Source organism: Miniopterus schreibersii (assembly GCF_964146895.1).
Source record: "Miniopterus schreibersii genome assembly, chromosome: 10".
Classification (NCBI taxonomy): domain Eukaryota; kingdom Metazoa; phylum Chordata; class Mammalia; order Chiroptera; family Miniopteridae; genus Miniopterus; species Miniopterus schreibersii.
Genome location: NC_138110.1, coordinates 33,111,435 through 33,129,916, shown reverse-complemented (window position 1 = coordinate 33,129,916; position 18,482 = coordinate 33,111,435). Strand labels below are relative to the sequence as shown.

Genomic DNA, 18,482 nt, shown 5'->3' with positions numbered 1-18,482 from the left:
CTATGAGAACAGGGCCCATGTAGATCCTGTTCAATGCTGAACCACAGTTCCTTGTACAGGCACACATTTGCTGCATGAATAAGTAAAAATGAAGTCTTCCTAGATCATGTCGTAATATGTTCCCTTTCTCAAATATTCACACCTCACCTTTACTCCCTAAGCCTCCACATAAGCTCAGATCTTCCCCTCTTGTAAAGTTCCTCTGACCCTACACCCTTTTACTCAGCCCCTGCCTTCCACTAAATGAGTCACTTTCACTCCACCTCTAATTTACTACCCAACTCAAGGCAACTAGTCAGAGCCCCATGACACCACAAGAACTGCTGTTGCAGTGGCTGTCATAGATCTCCTACTTACCAAGTCGGCAATTCTCCTTCCAGACATGACCCCACTGAACTTTACCCCACTGCAATACTGGCCTTGCTGAGCATCATTTTAATTAATTAATTTATTTATTTTCACAAAGAACTCTCTTCAGTTTCATGATCTCTCTCCCTTTATTTTCCTGCTCCTATTTCTCCACTGTTCTAAGCTGTTGGACCTCATCTGTGGCTACCTTCTCTTCAGCCTCCACAAGCTCTTCTTAGGCAGCCAGTCATCTAAACTGTCCAGGGTGTCAACCTCACTGACTCCCATTTGGGATTGGGGAGTAAAAAGGGTAGCAGAGTCTCCTGGGAAACTTTTCAAACTACACGTGGATCTTCTTCATATTCCAATTTAGCCCCCATATTTCCCATTTAAGAGTAACTAACCCTGGGAGTCACTTCTGTTTGTTGAAGTTAGTTTTACTACTCAAGTGTGTCAGGTGAGAAATAGATAAGTATCACTCACCTTTGTGCTGAAGACACCCAAATCTCTCTCCTGTTACACATTTCTCCTGGGCTCTAAGCTCTTATTTCCATCTGCCTACCTACTGACAAGTTCTTCCTAGATATCCTACAGGCATCCCAATTCAATTTCTCTAAAACCAAAATAGCCCCCTTACAGCATGTGCCTTTCTTTATTCCCTTTATTACCAACAGCCTGGTTACCTAAGCTAGAATGCCAGCATTGTCTTAAAGCATCTCCCTTTCCTTCAATCCAACTATTCACATCTTCTCACCTCTGCCCTGATCCAGTTATCATCAGGTTCTAATCTTCTATTGACTGAGCTACTGAAATAACTTCCTCCCTGCCACTGGTTCGGTCCTCCATAATCCATACTCCAAGATAGAAGAATTGCTCTAAAACAGAGGACTGGCCCTGGCCGGTGTGGTTCAGTTGGCTGGGCACTGTTCCGAGCACTAAAAGGTTGTCGGTTCCATTTTTGGTCGCTCTCATGTCAAAGTTTCTCTTTCTCTCTCTCCCTCTCCCTTCGTCTCTCTCGAAAAATCAATAAAAATATTTTTAAATAAAATAAAAAACTAAAACAGAGGACTGCATCATTCCCCTTTTCCAAACTTCTGGTGTTTCCTACGACTCACAAGACAAAAATTTTTGCATGGGATGCATGGCTAGTTAGAAAGGCCCAGAGGAAAGAAATGACCAACACAGTGGCTTAAATCAAAAGAAGCCCTTACGGTGATTACCAGAAGGGGAGGAGTAAGGGGAGGTAGAGGAAGGTAAAAGGGGGATAAATGGTGATGGAAGGACACTTGACTTGGGGTAGTGAACACACAATATACAGATGGAAGGACACTTGACTTGGGGTAGTGAACACACAATATACAGATGATGTACTGTAGAACTGTACACCTGAAATTGTATAATTTTATTAGCCAGTGTCACCCCAATAAATTCAATTTAAAAAAAGAACCCCTGAAAGGTGCCACCTAGATGAGAGCACTTGGTGAGGGAAAAACTAAAAGGATCTTTGAAACACAAAGCAGATAACAGATCAAAAAGAACACAACCAGGCTCACCCAGCCAGGGCCAAGAGGCTAAAGGGCTGCGGTAGGAAAGCTGCAGGGAACCTGCGACCTTCTGCGCTCATCAAGAAAAACCCAGCCAAAGGTCAGGAGGGGCTTTGAGCAAGAACCTAACTAAGCCACCCACTTCCACAACACAGATACTTGCACATATACCCCAAAATCCTGACCACCCATCACCAACTCCACCAATCCCCGCAAGGCACAAACCCCCTTGAGGCCCAAATAACAAAGCACTTGGACAAGAGATTCCTTCAAAGGGCCCACGGGAATTCAGACTCAAGTGGCCCAACCAGATTTCACCTTTACTCAAATTATAAAGCAGCCTGTCAGCTGTCTAAGACTCTGGTGAGTCAAAGGAACAGTGAAATCCCTACTTCCAGGGGAGTCATACAATCTTCCCCATGATTAGAGGCACATAAACTTCTTTCTTAATCATAGACAGCTTCAAGAAAGTTGTGTGAGCCAAGACCAGTTTTTCTCTGCCAGGAATTTTAGGGACCTCAAGCGCCAGAACACCAAACACTAGGCTAGGCAGGAGATCCCCGAGACATTTCCCAGTCTGGCCACCTACCACCCCACACCGGAAGTGGTAGCCAGATGGAAATACCCCTGTTTTCTGGAACCCCATGCTGTTCCCTCTGACTAGAATTCCTTACTCCAGATAAATCCTATCTATCCTCAAGGACCCACTGCAACCACCACCTCCTCTGGAAATCCTTAACCAGCCCTCAACACCTCCCCCACTGCCCCCCCCCCCCCCCCCGCATGCTTTTCAAGGACTTGCTTCAGCTCTTTCGTGGTGCTCATCCCATAGTGTGAGGGAGGAAGTAACTGCGTGTTAAGTCATCTCTCTTCCATGCCTCAAACAATGTCTAGCCTATCTGAGGTTCTCTACTCATGTTGCTGAACGAATCTGCAAGTCAGCTCACCTCCTCCTATAACACTACAGCTGGAAAATGACTACGTTGTGGTGGAAGTTATACTGGAAACTGCTTTCATACTAAATGGAATTCCATTCTCAACCCAGCCAGTTTCCCTGGAATGAAACAGCACTCACCTTTCTGCAAGCATGCACAGAGGTAGAAACTGAAGGAGAACCAATTCTTGGCTCCTGCCTCTACTAGGTGGGCTAGGGCAACTTGTCCATGGGCTTTTGGGGGGGTATCTAAACACCAAGTTTCCTCACTACTCAAGTTCATAATGTAAAGACTACCCGTGTTTCCTGCATGATTTAGAACTTTGAGAAAAATGTTTCAAATCATTCTTAAAATAAAATGAGCTTTGAGTTTGATGGAACTCATTGCAGATTAAGACCCAAACAGCCAAAAAATTGTTGAGCAACATGGGAAAACATTAGAAGCTAAACAGATTATGCTGCCTACAATGTGTGGTAATATCTGCTCATAAACGGGGGTGAGGGGAGGGGGGGAAGAACACAGGTGACAGAGACTAAGAAAGAGCAGCTAAAATGATAGGACGCCTGGGTTAGGCACACGGAAAAGCAGGTCTCCGGATGGAAAAGGTAGGGAAATACAATCCACATCTACTAAACAGCGTGATGTGGACAAGATTAATACAAACTTTTAAACAGAGGAGATGCAAAACATTTATTTAAATTCATAAAAAGTGCTCTCTTATACAACGCATACTTTAGTCATAAGAAAATTTTGCCTCAAGATGCAATTCAGGTTAAAATATGAATTATTTAAAAAAGATTCCAGGTGCCTATAATGTAAACTAGTTTATAAGAACCTAATTAGTGTTGAGTCCGTCACATTAATAAGAAATCTACGATGAAATGGAAAGTATGCATAAAGCATTTCTGCAGCATACCAAATTACCATGGTTGTTTTGAAATTCAGATTCTGCAACTGATTGTTGCATTGTGAGCCGAACTAGCCACGTTTTTCATGGAATATTATTTTTACTTGAAAGAATTGACGGTTAGTTAGCCTTCTGTATTTGACCTGCATTTTCCCAAAAATGAACAAAGTGAACCTGACACTTCAAGAAAAACTGACAATACCTGTTGCCAATTATAAAATTCAAGCTTTCAAGCAAAAATGTGAATTTTGGAGAACTGTTTCCCAATACTTAAAAGATAAATAAGGAGGCTTTTTCCCTACTAAATAATACTGGGTTCAGGAAATGGATTCCATTTAGCACACTGATAGAACTTTGTAAGTGCTGCTTTTCATTCTTGCTACCTTTTTAATCAATTTTTTAAAGTTATAAATTCTAAGACCCATCAAAACAGTAGTTTAAAGTGTGTGAACCTAAGAAAATTGCCAAAATTTTAATGACGTATCAGTGATCTATGGCAAACATTAAGCATAAATAAGAAAAATTTATTAGTCTTTCACTTCAACTGGATTTTAAGAATCTACATATTAACTCACTAACAAAAAATGGGTGACTATCAAGTACCAGCTGGAACTCTGATTTCCTTTGGTTAGCTTTCTGAGTAACATAACTCTAACATGTTACTCAAAACACCAAGAAAATAAGAAAATGGTTATCTAAGTATATAAAAAAAAATTTTCTCCAAAATCTCTGTTAAGTGTCTAAAAAAATAACATCCCCCAAAGATGTCCAATCCTTAAAGAGCTACATGAGAAAAATTTTAAAAGTACTAGAATAAGGAGTTAATTTATAATACTTCCAAAATGCAGAGGATCTTAAGAAAAGCCTGCTGAATATTTTAGCTAACTACTTTCAAATCCACTAAGCTATCACTGTCATTTCTTCTACAGGCTCCAAGGAGTGTCTTAATGAACCTAAAGAAAAGCTGCGTTATAGGGAAATAATATGTTAACATATTAATACTTCTTCAACTTTAACCTCAAAACTTCTGTTTTGGGATAAGTCAGGGTTTCAACAATTTGTGTCTTCTCAAGCATCTTCTGAGCTTCTATCTTCACTGAATCCGAAACTTAACCAAGAAAAAAGTCAAGTTGTACACCCGAAACCAATATAATATCGTATTTTAACTACTTTAGTAAAAAAATAATAAAATAATAAGATATAAAAAATTAATTCAGTCCATTTTACTTTGAGAAGTACTGAAATAAATTAAAATGCCAACTTGTTCAAGAGTTAAAAAAGTATTTCACTTAAAAAAAGGAAAAGTCTCATGGTAATTTTATGAAATTAAACTATCTCAATGAGGTTTGCTTCTCCCTCCAACCCTGCCCCACAATTCATTACAATAATCTATGGCCACACAAGACAATGCCCTGATAATAACTCCATCTCAAAATTCTGCAGGTGTTTTTACTCTGTAAGAGGCCATACATTTTTAGCTAAATCAAAGGCAGAAATGACACTGGCTTAAAAGGCCCTTAGTGTCTAACAAGAAATGAAAAGAGATGCCACACTGGTACTAAGCAATATAACATTAAATACATAACAACCAGGGGAAACTCAGAAAAGTTTTGGAAACACAGTGTGTCTTAACAATCATCTGAAGTCGGTATTTCTCATTCATTAGAATGCCACACTGGCACATCTTTTCAACCAAAGGGGGCTGAGGAATTAGAGTATTTAATAAAGAAGCCAATTCAAGCAGATTATACAAAAGTGTATTTTAGCCCAAAGGCCAAAAGATGATAAATAGGTTAAAATGTTAAACTACTAACTTGCATAATTGTTATTTTAATTATTATTTTATCTCAGAAGTCATCCTAACAGGTAGGAGAGGCTACCCATCCTTGAAAAGCAGACTAAATAATGCAGCATTTTTTTTATACAAGACAACCCATGGCCTAAAAATTTCTAAAGTATGGCACAAATGTTCACTGACCCCATTCTTATAAAGTGACCTAGAACACCTACATTCTTGAACTCAATCACATTTCCTGCCCTTGGTTTCTCTATCACATTTTTACAGCCTGATGTTACACACGAGGGTGTTTGAATCAAACTACGATGAAGCCCTGCGCTTACGCCTAAAGGCTTGATGTTACACGGATAAAGCTGTCATGAACACTCAAGAAAGAGACCGGGGGCATCCAGGCCATCACCCCTTAATTTTGCTATGTCCATTTAATGCAGTCTTTAGGTAATGTAAACGTGCATTAACAAAACTCACATACCGAAGCTATGCCCCGAGGCAGTTTGACACACGTGAAACAGCATTTCAAATAAAAACACTTTCTGCCGGGCCTCTGCTTATACCGCTTCCAAATCCCCTAAGTCACAGCCCGCGTCTCCTCCAGCGGGAACAGCGGGAGGCGAGGGTGTGTCGCGGTGCTTACCGATGCCCGGAGCCACATAGATGAAGTAGAGACAGGACGAGGACAGCGAGAAGAAGAAGAGGAAGGCGAGGAGCGAGCGATTGGAGACCCGCATCACGCGCCGCAGCACAGACATCTTCCTCTTCCCGGCCGGCAGCTCGGGCTGCGCTCTCGGGCCGGACTGGGCACCGTCCAGGCCCTAAACTTCCATGAACGTGCCAAGAACTCGGAGCCCGCGAGGGGGTCTGCGCGGGGCGCCCCGAGGGAGAGGGCCCGGGAGGGAAGGCGGGGAGGCAGGGACGGAGGGAGGGGGCGGACGGAATGAATGGGAGGCCCGAAGGCCGGGGGAGGGGAGGCGGGGGCGCGGCGGGGGCAGAGGGGCCGCAGGGACCCGCGGAGGCCGGGGACGCACGCTTTAAGCGCTCGGCAGAGGCGGCCGCGGGGACCCCAGGCGGGGCGAGGCGCGGGCTGCGCCCCGCGGCGCCCCTGCGGAGAAGGGCAGCTGCCTGCGGCGCGCCCCGCTGCCCCGCGGCTCCGGCGGCCGCGTCCGGGGTCCGGGACGAGGAGCCGCGGCGCTGGGGATCCGGCCGCCCGCGCGCCGCAGGCCTGGGCCGCCGCCTCCTGCTCGGCTGCGGCGTCTGGTGCCTGCGCGGGACTAGCGTGCGCGCCGGGGCACGCCGCACGCGGGGGCCTGCGGGGGCCCTGGGGGCCGAGGAGCTGCGAGCTCGCCGGCGTGCAGCCTCCTCCTCATGCCGCACCGGGCCCCGGCGCCCCGCGGCGGCCGCGGAAACCGAGCGCGGGCGAAGGCGGCGTCCGGGCCAGCGACCAGCGCGCTCCGGCTCCGGCTCCGGCTCCGGCTCCTGCCGCTGCCACTGCCAGCTGCCCGTCCGCCCGCAGAGGCGGCAACCGCAGCAGCATCACAGCCGCCAGCGCGGGTGAGGCTCCCCCGCCGGCACCGCCCCCGCACGCGAAGAGCGGCCCAGCGACTGGCGCTGCGGGCAGAGCCGCGGGGCCCGGAGAGGAGGAGCCCGGGCGCCGTCGGAGCCGCGTGTGGGTGGCGGAGCTGTCGGCTCTGCAGGGGCGGGGAGCCGGGGGAGGAAAAGCGGGACGCGCGGGAGAGCCCGGAGACCCCTGGGGGCTGCGCGCGTTCGCTGGAAACTGCGGGCTGCGCTGCGCCGCGCCGGCACCCGCGGAAACCTGGGGCCCCCCGCCCACCCCGCTTCCCAAACACCGCGCCTCCTGATTGGCCGGCACCGCGGGAATATCGGCCCCCTCGCCAGGCGCCGGGACCTGGGCCCCCACCGCCTCCTGCGTCACCGCCGCCCCCGCTCGCCTGGGGACCCCGGAGCTCGCTGCGCTATTTGGGGCTGAGAGGCTGCTCTTGAGCCTCTGATGCTCAGCTCCACCCTGGGGGTCAATAATGAAGGATGCGATACCTGAAGGGAAAGGGGTATCTCGAGGAAGTGACTTCAATGGGGCAATTTCCTCCCAAAATACACGCTCCGGGAACAAGGTGTTTTTCCCATCCTGGATTAATGAAACCTCCCCTCCCGCACTTCTTATGGAAACGAACTGTCACGACGCGATCTGGATCCATATATGTCCCTGATAGTAGGACTTGCCTTCCCATCTGAAGGTGAGAACTGGGTAGTCCCACTGCAACTGCTGTATATCCATTCAGCTGGGCGGAAAGGGCTCCCGTGCAGCCTGTAGGCCTTTGAGCTTTAATGGGCAAATTGTTTTAATTCACCGTCTAGGCCGTGGCCCACCCTTTGTTCAAAAGCTGCTCCTTTTTGCTAGCTAAATTATGCTGGATCCTTAGCTATATCACATTTTTCCAAGGCGTGTGCAGATGTTTGTTTTTCAGCTAGTAACGTAGATGCTCCCTATTGCCATTATTTTGTTCAGTATTTCTAGATGCAGTAGGTCTGAAGCGAGTTTGGTTTGCTTCAAACCAAATGAAAAGGCAAAGTTTGATTGCCAGCAAATTTGGTACCTTCCTAGCAAGATATCCATGCCTTAGATTGTCTCTGAGATAGTGCTATGCTATGTGGAGCCTGAAACACCTGAGCTTATAATTCCACTAAGGCCTTTTTTTAACTATGAAACTTATGGCAAGCTATATTACCCTCTGCAAGCCTCTTTTCTCAGCCCTCAGATGGTGGTGTGATACCACCTTGCAAGGCTGTGGAATTAAACGGGATAACTGTAAAATGCTCAAGTCTGGCACCTAAGAGGTTCATTTGTACCCCATGAGTTGACTAGATGAAATCACTAATTCAAATTCAATTTTTAATATTTTGCTTTTTGGAGTACTTATAAGTTACTCAACTTCTCTAGCTAATTTGATAATGTGAAAATATATGACACTATTTTGTAACATTTTTAGGTGCTTACAGGGAATCTAAAACATACAGTGTTAAATAAAAGGTAAAATTCACTTGTTAAAAAACACCTAGCCCTAGCCGGTATGGCTCAGTGGTTAGAGTGTGAGCCCTGGGTTCATTTCCAGCCCAGGGCACATACCTTGGTTGCAGGCTCTATCCCCGGCCTGGTCAGGGTGTGTGGAGGCAACCTTGATCGATGTATCTCTCTCACATCAATATTTCTCTCTCCCCATCCCCTTTTCTCTCTCTGAAAAGCAATGGAAAAATATCCTTGGGTGAGGATTTTAAAAAAAAACACCTGTGCAAGTGAAAGAAATCCATGAATGGTGAGGAAGCAAAATTTTAGTATTGCCCTCTCCAACTCTGCTGACTTTTCATCAGTTTATTTGCACCAGTTCAACTGGTGGTTTACAAAACTAATACAATCATGCTGGCCTCGTGATGGATAATTCTTCTCGGGCAAGATTGGATTTTTAAAAGGAACGTTTACAATAAAACTAAAAGGGAACTGTTAACATCTTAGAAATTGATGACTAATCTTATTTTTTAAAATCTGAAGTCCATGTATTGATGTGCCTGGCTGGCATAGATGACTGCCTTTGGTATCTCTCCTAAGTTCACGACAGTACTTGCTGAGAGTGATTGGTTCTCCTTGGTGTAAAGCCTGTGCCAGAAAACCAGTTCAACCGATGCACAGGTTAGCATTGTTTATCACCAGCCACACAGAGGCAGCCAAGCCTCCGAAGCCAGGCAGCCAGGGGCTGAATCTTAGTCACTCTCTAGTCCAGTGATGGCAAAGGTTACTTAAGCTCCCTGTGCTTTTATTTCCCCATCAGCTAAAGAAGATAATAGTGGTACCTATTAGGGTTGTTGTGGGCATTAAATTAAATGAGTTAATGCCTCTAAAGAGTTTAGAAGAGCCTGGTACCTTGTAAACACTATTTCGATACTTGTTAAATTTATTTTTTAAATCTCTTCTTTAGATCCCTCCGCCAACAGTAACAAGTGATGCTGGTCTCTTCCTGTTTAAAAACCAAATGTTCTACTGCACCACCCAGGAAGTCTCTGTCTGAGGGATGCTTTAGGATCTCATCTCATTTATTTGAGAGATGAAATACTCAAGAGCCCAAGAAATGCTAACCAAACCTTTTCAAGATTATCTCAACTGATACTTTCTCAGGAGCCAAGTAAGGCCCACAACATTGACCTTGCAGAAATCTACTAAGTTTAATTTTATGATATCAAAGAGACCTTAAACTTATAAGAGTAAGATATTTTTTTACTTAATAGTATAGCATAACTAATAGTAAATCACAAGTAAATTTCACTTAACTGCTTTGTTCTACATTTCTTACCACCAAGTATTCCTTTTATTATTTCCTGCCCACTAGAGACCCCATGCTCATAAATATTTGGATATAAAACTGAATAAGTTAAGTTATAACTAATCATTTTCTATTTGTATTAATCAGAAATATATTACTGAGATTTCAATTACAACAAAAAATACGTATACTTTTAAAAACTGTTTAATGAGATGGATGACATTTTACTTGGTCCATGCTAAATGAGTGAGGTTAAACAATATCCTTTAAGTGCTTTGGATTTGCTCCCAACCTTGGTAAAGTAAAAGTCAATGCCTTTTTTTCTGTGGATTTGGAAAGAAAGTAGCACCTAGAAACTCACTTTTACAGTAGCTGAGGGTTCAGACCTCTGTATTACAATCACTGATTAAATATAGTAATTTATATATTTAAATACATGTCTCAGCATCTGAGATTCAGTTAAAGAAAATTGTTAGGTTGATGGATTATGTTTAGACAGTTATGTAATTGGAATGTAGTTTGTATAAAAGTTAGACATTGGCATGATTCATAAAATGGAATATATATTCCACAGTATTGTTGCAGTACAGAAACTTCTCTTAAAGTCCAAAATGAGAAAATTGTTTGCTTTATCCATTCTTTTTTTAAAATTTAACTTTATTATTGAAAGTATTACAGATGTCCCCACTTTTTCCCTTCAATGACCCCCATCCCTGCTCCTGCCCCCTCCCCAGGCCTTCCCTGAACTATTGTCTGTCCATGGGCTATGCATTTATCCATTCTTTTTCTCAGCTTAATGCTAGGTTTATTCAGCAGATTGCTAGTTTTGCCTTACTGGGAATCTGAGCTGCCAAGGCATAGCCCCTGACAGGCCCTTACGCTACCTGGAAAAAAACCTGCCCAGGGGCAGATGGAATGAGAATCTGTTCAGGAAACTGTGAGGTTGGAGTATAGGAGAGTAGACAATAGAAAGCAAAGATAGGAGATTGAAAGGATGGTTGTATCATATACAAAGCCTAGTGCCTTGTACCTTGCAGGGAAAGGTGTTGAAGCCCCCCCCACCCCCCACCCCGCTGCCCCCAGGGTAAACAGAGGAGGCTACCTATCTACTTGCTTGAGGCTGGGGCAGCCCAGGCCCCATGCAGCCTGTCTGAAGGCTGAGGGAAATCAAAGTCTCAGCACACGAGTAACCCAGATGCACAGGGCCCCTCAGGTGCTCATACTAGCTGGACAGCACTGCCCTTGAGAGAAGGTCCATAAACCCGGCTACTAAACAGACAAAATAAAGATCCACATTCCCCAGAGCTGCCTTGAATTCTAAACAGGGTGAGTCCTGGATAAGTCTGAGACATGACTTTCTTATTCATGCACATAGCTATGTTAAAAAGAAGAAAAAAACAACTTTATTGCTTGACACAGTTAAAATAATCTGGTAAGGTATTTGCAGCAACCGGCAATTATTACTGAGTTATAGTTGATTTAGGTTCCTGTCCTTATACAAGTTTTCCTAGAATAACTTCTTTAAGTAAAAAATTTTCTGTCTGCAGTATGATAAAAACTGCTTAACCTAAAATCCCACTTTACCAAAATAATATGCATAACCGTACAACTGAAGGTACAAAACAGCTGAAATAAATCTTACCCCTCCACATTTCACAGGCCAATCATCCCCAGACCCCAGATGTCTTTAAACTGTTACTAATAGAATAATTTTACCAATATGAATTTCGTAGTGATTAATAAATAGACATTTCATTTTAAACATTTTTTATTGAGTTCCTAACCCCTGCTTGTAAAATACCAGTATCTCCTAGGAGCCCTTTTCACATGTGGCAATTCTTTAAAACCATGCTATATAGTGGAGAGGGAATCTTAATAACATGTAATATAAGTCTCATTAAAATAAGATAGGGGGTGACTTTTTTCCTACCTTTAAGAAAAAAATTTCTGGTAAGCCCTTCTCCATTGCCACAGAGAAAAGGGGCTAAAACAATAAAAGTATTATACATGTAACAGGAGGAAAATTTGTTATTAAAATCTAGGCTGGCAGTAGGTGGTTTGCAGTTTAAACCAATGAAGTAAAAACAGCTCTGCCCCCTCTCTTCCCTGAAATCAACTGACAATAACAAAGAGCCCGAGAGAAATCTTCAGTGATGCCAGAAAACGCCTAAAACCCTGAACAATTTTATGTGAAGAAAGCCTGGAGTATTGTCCTCCAGTCAGGGAGAATGCTGGAAGAGCATTCCTGCTCAGTACACTTAGGAGAGGTGTCAGAACACGGGTACTCTGAGTGGTGGAGCCCACGAGGGACAGAACAGTCACCAGCTCCTTTTTGAAGGAGAGGCAGCCAAGATGCTGCCTCTCTCGCCTCTTTTGAAAACGTAGGGACATTTCTTCAAGAAGCAGGCGATTTACTGATATATCATGCGAAGGCAAAACCTTGGATGACTTGTCGTCCTGAGCTGCCAATGTTTTATACGCGGAAGTGTTGTGAAACTAAGCGAAAGGTAAACATACTAGATATTATATCATATGGAGATTCATGAAAAACCAGTACAACGTCCCCTAACCTGGATTACAATTATGCCAGAGAACAAAGTAGGAAGAAAGCATTCATGGGCAGTATCTTGTAATGCAGCTGTTCTTTGGGTACACTCCCTGGCACTTACCCCCTACTAGACTGGGAATACCTAGACTGTTCCATTCAAAACAGAGATAATCAAAACGCAAACAGACTCATAGAGGCAGAGAACAAACTGATGGTTGCCAGATGGGAGTGGGGCTGTGTGGAAAAGGTGAAGGAATTAAGAACTACAGATTGGCAGTTACAAAATAGTCACAGGGATGTCAAGCACAGCATAGAGAATATAGTCAACAATATTGTAATAACTATGTATGGTGTCAGGTGGGTACTAGACTTATCAGGGGATCATCTTTGAAGTTGTATAAATGTCTAACCACTATGCTGCACACCTGAAAATAATATGATATGGAATGTCAACTGTAATTGAAAATTAAAAAGTAAAATAAAAAACTGAAATAACCAAGAAGGAACCAGCATAAAACACAAGAAAAAAAAAAGAGGAAAAGCACATGATATAAGAAAGGTAGATAACAACCACATACCATAAAGAGTATACCAGGAGTCAACCTAGATTTTTTTAATTCAAAAGAATTTTTATACATGCACAAACACATATACTTCTCTCAGGTATATATAGAGAGAGATACAAGGGCTCAAGGAAGCAGACACAAAATAAACCTGGCAGAGCTCAAGAGAAGAATGGAACAAAAGGCTACTATCACGAAAATCCTGTGCATGTGGAGAGTAGAAATCAAATAGCAGCTATTGCTGAAAACGCAATCAGAGATGCGAGATGGCAGGCTTGAGAAAGCTGAGCAACGTAAAATAATAGAGAACACCGGATAAACTCAAAAGAAAAAAATTCAAAAACATAATTGAAAAAACTAAAAAGAAAGAATACTTCTATTAATTATATATTTTCTTGGCTTCTTTTATTCCTACCAGGTCTTGCATTTGATTAATCAAATTTTATTTCATTACTTTTCCGCCTTTAGTGTTTTCTACATTCTATTTCTATTGTTTTATTGATTATCCTCAAATTCTGAACATGCGTAGTGAAATTTTTTATAATTTTAAAATTGTCAGTTTCTCTTGCTCAACCAAAGATCTAAAACAATTTAACTTCTCTGTAAACAGCCTCCATTCCATATAACATACAATGCTTTCTATTTTACTTTGTTTTAAACTCCTTCAATTGCTTTAAAAAAAAAGTATTGCTGTTGCTTATTAATATTTATATATATTTTTCTAAAATATTTCACCAATTTCTTTTCTTACCATGGCTTCTTGCATCAGCTGCTTCATCTAGGTTTATTTTCTTTCTTGTTGAAGCATATTCCTAATAGTTCTTACAGTAAGGGTCTGTGGGTATTAAACTCTCAATCATTGTATGTATAAATATGTCCTTATTTTGCCCTAATTACTAAATGATGGTTGTTAGCTTGATACAGAATCGTGGGTTGACAGTTATTTTTTTCTTAAGCCCTTGAAGCTGTTATGTTATTGTCTTGTGGCATCTTTTGTTTGCTATTTGATTATCATTATTTTGTAAGTAATTTTCTCTCTATTATTATTTCTCTTTCTGTGATGTTCTGTGGTTTCTCTATTATGTGTCTGAAATATATTTTTATACTGCTAGGGACTCGGCATGTGTGATGTCTTTCTTAAATTCTGAAAAATTCTCAGCCATTAGTTTTCTGAATATAGCTTCTTCCCCATTCTCTTACATGCTCCTTCAGGAATTCTCTTTGATATAAGTTGGATCTTCCCATCCTCCCTGCCTGTCTTTCAATTTCTCTTCCAATATTTTTTTTCTTTATCTTTCTATATGTCACTCTAGATTAGATCCTCAGCTGTATATTCAATTCAATTGTTGCCTTGCTTTTCTATTCTCATTTTTTATCTTTCCAATATGTTTATAATGCAAGGGATGCCTCTGTCTCATAAAGTCTGTCTACCGTGTTAAAGGAAGCTAAAGGATTCGATCAACAGATTCAAAGAAGCATACCAATATCCCCCCAAAAAATTAATACAGATTAATCAATACTGATCAATATCCTCAGCAAGCAACAAAAAAGAAATTCTTTTTTTTTTTTTTTTTTAATATATCTTTATTGATTTCAGAGAGAGGAAGCTAGAGGGAGAGAGAGAGGGAAACATCAATGATGAGAGAGAGTAATTGATTGGCTGCCTCCTGCACGCCCCCAAGTGGGGATCGAGCCTGCAACCGGAGCATGTGCCCTGACTGGGAATTGAACTTCGATCTCCTGGATCCTAGGTTGATACTCAACTGCTGAACCACACCCAGCTGGGCCAAAAAAGAAATTCTTGTAGGCATTTAAGCAAAACAAGGTCTAATCACTATAACTGGTGAAAAATTAACTGGCTCCAGACTTCTCCACAGGGTCACTGAGTTCTACAATAATTTTCGGAAGTCACCGGGGAAAGAAAATGTCATGCAATAATTTTATACCCATACAAACTGTCACTTAGTATAAAGGCCACAGACTTTCTTTCAAACATGGAAGATACTTACAACCATGGACGAAGTCAAGAAATATACTAGCCATGAGCCCCTTCTTGAAAAATCTGCTATACAGGGAACTTCAGCTATCAAAGGGCTGAATGAAGATACAATGGTAGAGGAGTGAGTTGACTGTTAAGTCAACATAAATGTAGAACAAAGGCTAAACAATTGTGGCAATAATGGTGACTGGGTGTAAACTTTAATAACTCAATTAAAATTGGTAGGAAGAAGCAAAGAGAAGATGCGAAGTAATTGTGTAAGTATATTCATTTTTTCCCATCTGTCATAGTGGGAAGAAATGGAATGTGTTTAAAGCCAATTAATCAAGTAATAGAGGTTCAATATGGTTTAGAATAACGAGGTAATCACTAAAATTATAATCTAACCAAGCAAAATCAGATTGTAGAGAGGAAAATATAATCCTATTTATATAAAGATTAAAAAACAGGCAAAATTAATCTGTGATGGTAGATGTCAGAAAAAAATAATGAGATTACTTTTGGCAGAGTACTAATCGGAAGAGGGCAAGAGAATGCCATCTGGAATCCTGGTGATCCCACATGTAACGAACCATCAATCTGTACATGTAATATGTGTGTGTTTTACCATATGTATGTCAGTAATTTTTTTAATTCAAAGAAGTAATGTTTAAAAAAATTATTCAGCCAGAACTAAAGAAATAAAAAGAAAAATAGAAAAAGAATAGACGAAAACCACTTTGCCCTTCTAATCTTAAGATAGTCATGTAGACATGAGTAAAGATATAGAGAAACAAAATGATGTAGTTAATAATGTAGATTTATCTAAAATATATATGACACTACATACTCTGTGAAAAAGAATATGCCTTTTTTCAAGTGCTTACGAGACTAAACTGATCACATTTTAGACTACTAAGATTATCTTTGGTGTCATAAGACAGTGGCACCTCAATCAGCATTTATCTTTGAGTGACCATGTGGAGCAAAGACCCAGCCCACACTCATCTGAACCTACCAACACACAGAGACATGGATTCTGAGCAAGAAATGAACCTTAGTTTTGTTAAACAACTGGTATTTCAGGAATAATTTATATTACAACATAACATAGACTATTACAACTAATAAATTAGACTAACAAAGCAATACAACAAAATAGAAATTTAGAATTAGACTCAAGTAAATATGGAAATTCAATGGTTATATAATAGTGTCATTTTCAAGCATGAGAAATAGACATGATTAGTCATTAAGTGGAGAAGGAATAATGCTAACATCTGGAAGAAACTAGATTTACTTAAATTTTACACTAAGAATTTCCAGAGTTCAAAGTTTTAAACATAAAAATATAAAAAGTAAAACTATAAAAGTACTAGAGGAAGACAAGGTGAATCTTTTGATTATCTCAGAATGGGGGAGGTCTTTCTAAAGAAAATATTAAAAGGAATGTTTGAGAAATGCTACTAAACAAAATTTAAACTTTCTTCCTTGGAAATGCTCCATAAGCAAAGTCAAAAATCAATAACAATCTGAAAATATTTAAAATGCATAAAAGAAACAAATGATTAATATCCTTAATATATGAAAAAACACATATCAGTAAGCAATCTAGGGAAAGGGAATTCTCAGGGGAAATTATTTAAAATAAATAGAAAGTTCTTAAACCTTAACACACAACTTTTAAAATGTCAAGGAGATACTCTCATTTATTGGTTTGGAAAAGAATAAACTCTATTGGCAAGATACTATCAGTGGCAGTATAAACTAACACAAACCTCTAAGGGGGCAATTGTCAGCATTTATTAATAGTTCAAATGCTTATAGTCTTCGGTACAGCAATTACTATATTTAAAAATTCTGCAGTTCTCTTTGTGCATGCGTGCAAAGACATAAACTCAAGGATATATGTTTGCAGCAGTGTTGTAAACATAGGAAGACTGGAATCAACCAACTGTTAACATTAAGGGACTGGGTAAATAAATTACCTCATTCAGTTGAAGATCATGCTTGAGGTCTGTGAAGCAACAGAGAGAGAAAAGGGGGGGGGGGGGAACACCTAAAACTCTGTTAGGAATAATTCAGAAAGAATGAGGAGCCCCAGGAATGGGTATAAAGTGGGGTGAAGTGAAGAATTTAAAGAGGGATCCAAGGCGCCTGGAAAATGCTGAGTTGCTAAGACCTGAGGAGAAAAAAAAGGTGACACAGAATTCTAAGAACAGGCTCTCTGGTACTCAGTTTTGTATTACCCCGATCCTCCAGGAAATCCAGCTACCTTCTCTGCCTGTGTTTATGGCATGCGGTTAGGGTAAGTGGGAGGGAGTAAAGGAACAGGGACTCTGGTTCCTGTTTGGACTGTTTTAGGACTTGGAATAAAGACAAGTTACAGTTGCACATTTCCTCCTAAACCAGAAAATTAGGACAAAACCTGACTTGGCAAAATATAAGCGCCTAGAAAGTCTTCAGTGATGTAGGAGAAATGCTGATTTTTCTCCATATTTGAGGTCAGAGATCAAGCCAGTATTAAGAAAAGAGTGAGCCTAAATAGCTAGAGTTCTGAGGATGCCTGGGGAGCTGTGTGATATATATATAGAATCAGAGGAGAGCCAAATAAATGTATTCCAGGCCAGATCTGACTCAGGTATTCCACAAATGTGGGAGAATTCATACAGAGGAATACAATAAAGCCGCCAGCTCAACTACTTTGCATGAGCTCTTTTGCATATAAGCCCAGTTAAGAGGTTTAAATATTATTCTAGGAGTTGATAGCCAGTGCCTTATGATTCAGAAGAGGCTAACAGCCTTTTTTTAAAAAAATCATAATAAATCATGTATCCAGGCCCAGCATTTTAATCCTTCTTTGTCACCTCTATTTCCAGCAAAAACATCAATGACAACAAAAATTGAATATGGAAAACTGGTCCGACAAGTCTTGCAGTAAATGATAACTCAGAATATCAAGTACAAACAATAATAATTTTATAATTAATTACTAACCTGAAGAACCTAGAGGGTTTCAAGATATATGGGAATAATAGAATTGGTTAAACAAAACCTAGATCTTCTAGAAAAGAGCATTAGTGATCTTTGTGCATCAAAAAAAGGCCTGCATCCTGTGAATGCCAAAGCGTACTTCCTCATGGCTGGGGCTGCCTTGTCGCCTTGTGCAGAGGCTGCCCAGCCAGGGAGGTGAGTGAGGCCTGCAACCCACCAGTGCTCTGCTCTGCCCTCAAAGCTGTTCGCCTGGTATTGGGGAGTCAAAAGGACCCCAATTGCCTTGGGGATTCAATGCCTCTCTTTTACACAAAGCATCCACCCAGTTCCAAAGTGGTATCTTTTAAAAATTCTTACAAAAACGATGTAACATCAGGAGTGGTCTTGATGGTTCTTTGTGCCTGTCCTCTTGCCCCTGGTCCCATTGTCTCAGCTCTTCCCTAAGACTGGAATCCACAAATAATTCCCAAACATCAAGCATCTCTTAAATCTAGTAAGATTACGAAAGACTGAGGGTCGCACTAAGGAAAGATTACATCCCA

At 41.4% G+C, this 18,482-nt stretch overlaps 1 protein-coding gene across 2 annotated transcripts in view; it reads right to left on the bottom strand.

The window, feature by feature from the left end:
* Positions 1-6,376, bottom strand: part of B4GALT6 (beta-1,4-galactosyltransferase 6) — a 55,252-nt gene extending 48,876 nt beyond the window's left edge. For both annotated transcript variants that reach the window (XM_081149561.1, XM_081149562.1), the window contains exon 1: positions 6,167-6,376. In XM_081149561.1, coding sequence (XP_081005687.1) covers positions 6,167-6,281 — 115 coding nt within the window. In that variant the 5' untranslated portion in view covers positions 6,282-6,376. The remainder of the gene's footprint in view (positions 1-6,166) is intronic.
* Between the last annotated feature and the right edge of the window lie 12,106 nt (positions 6,377-18,482).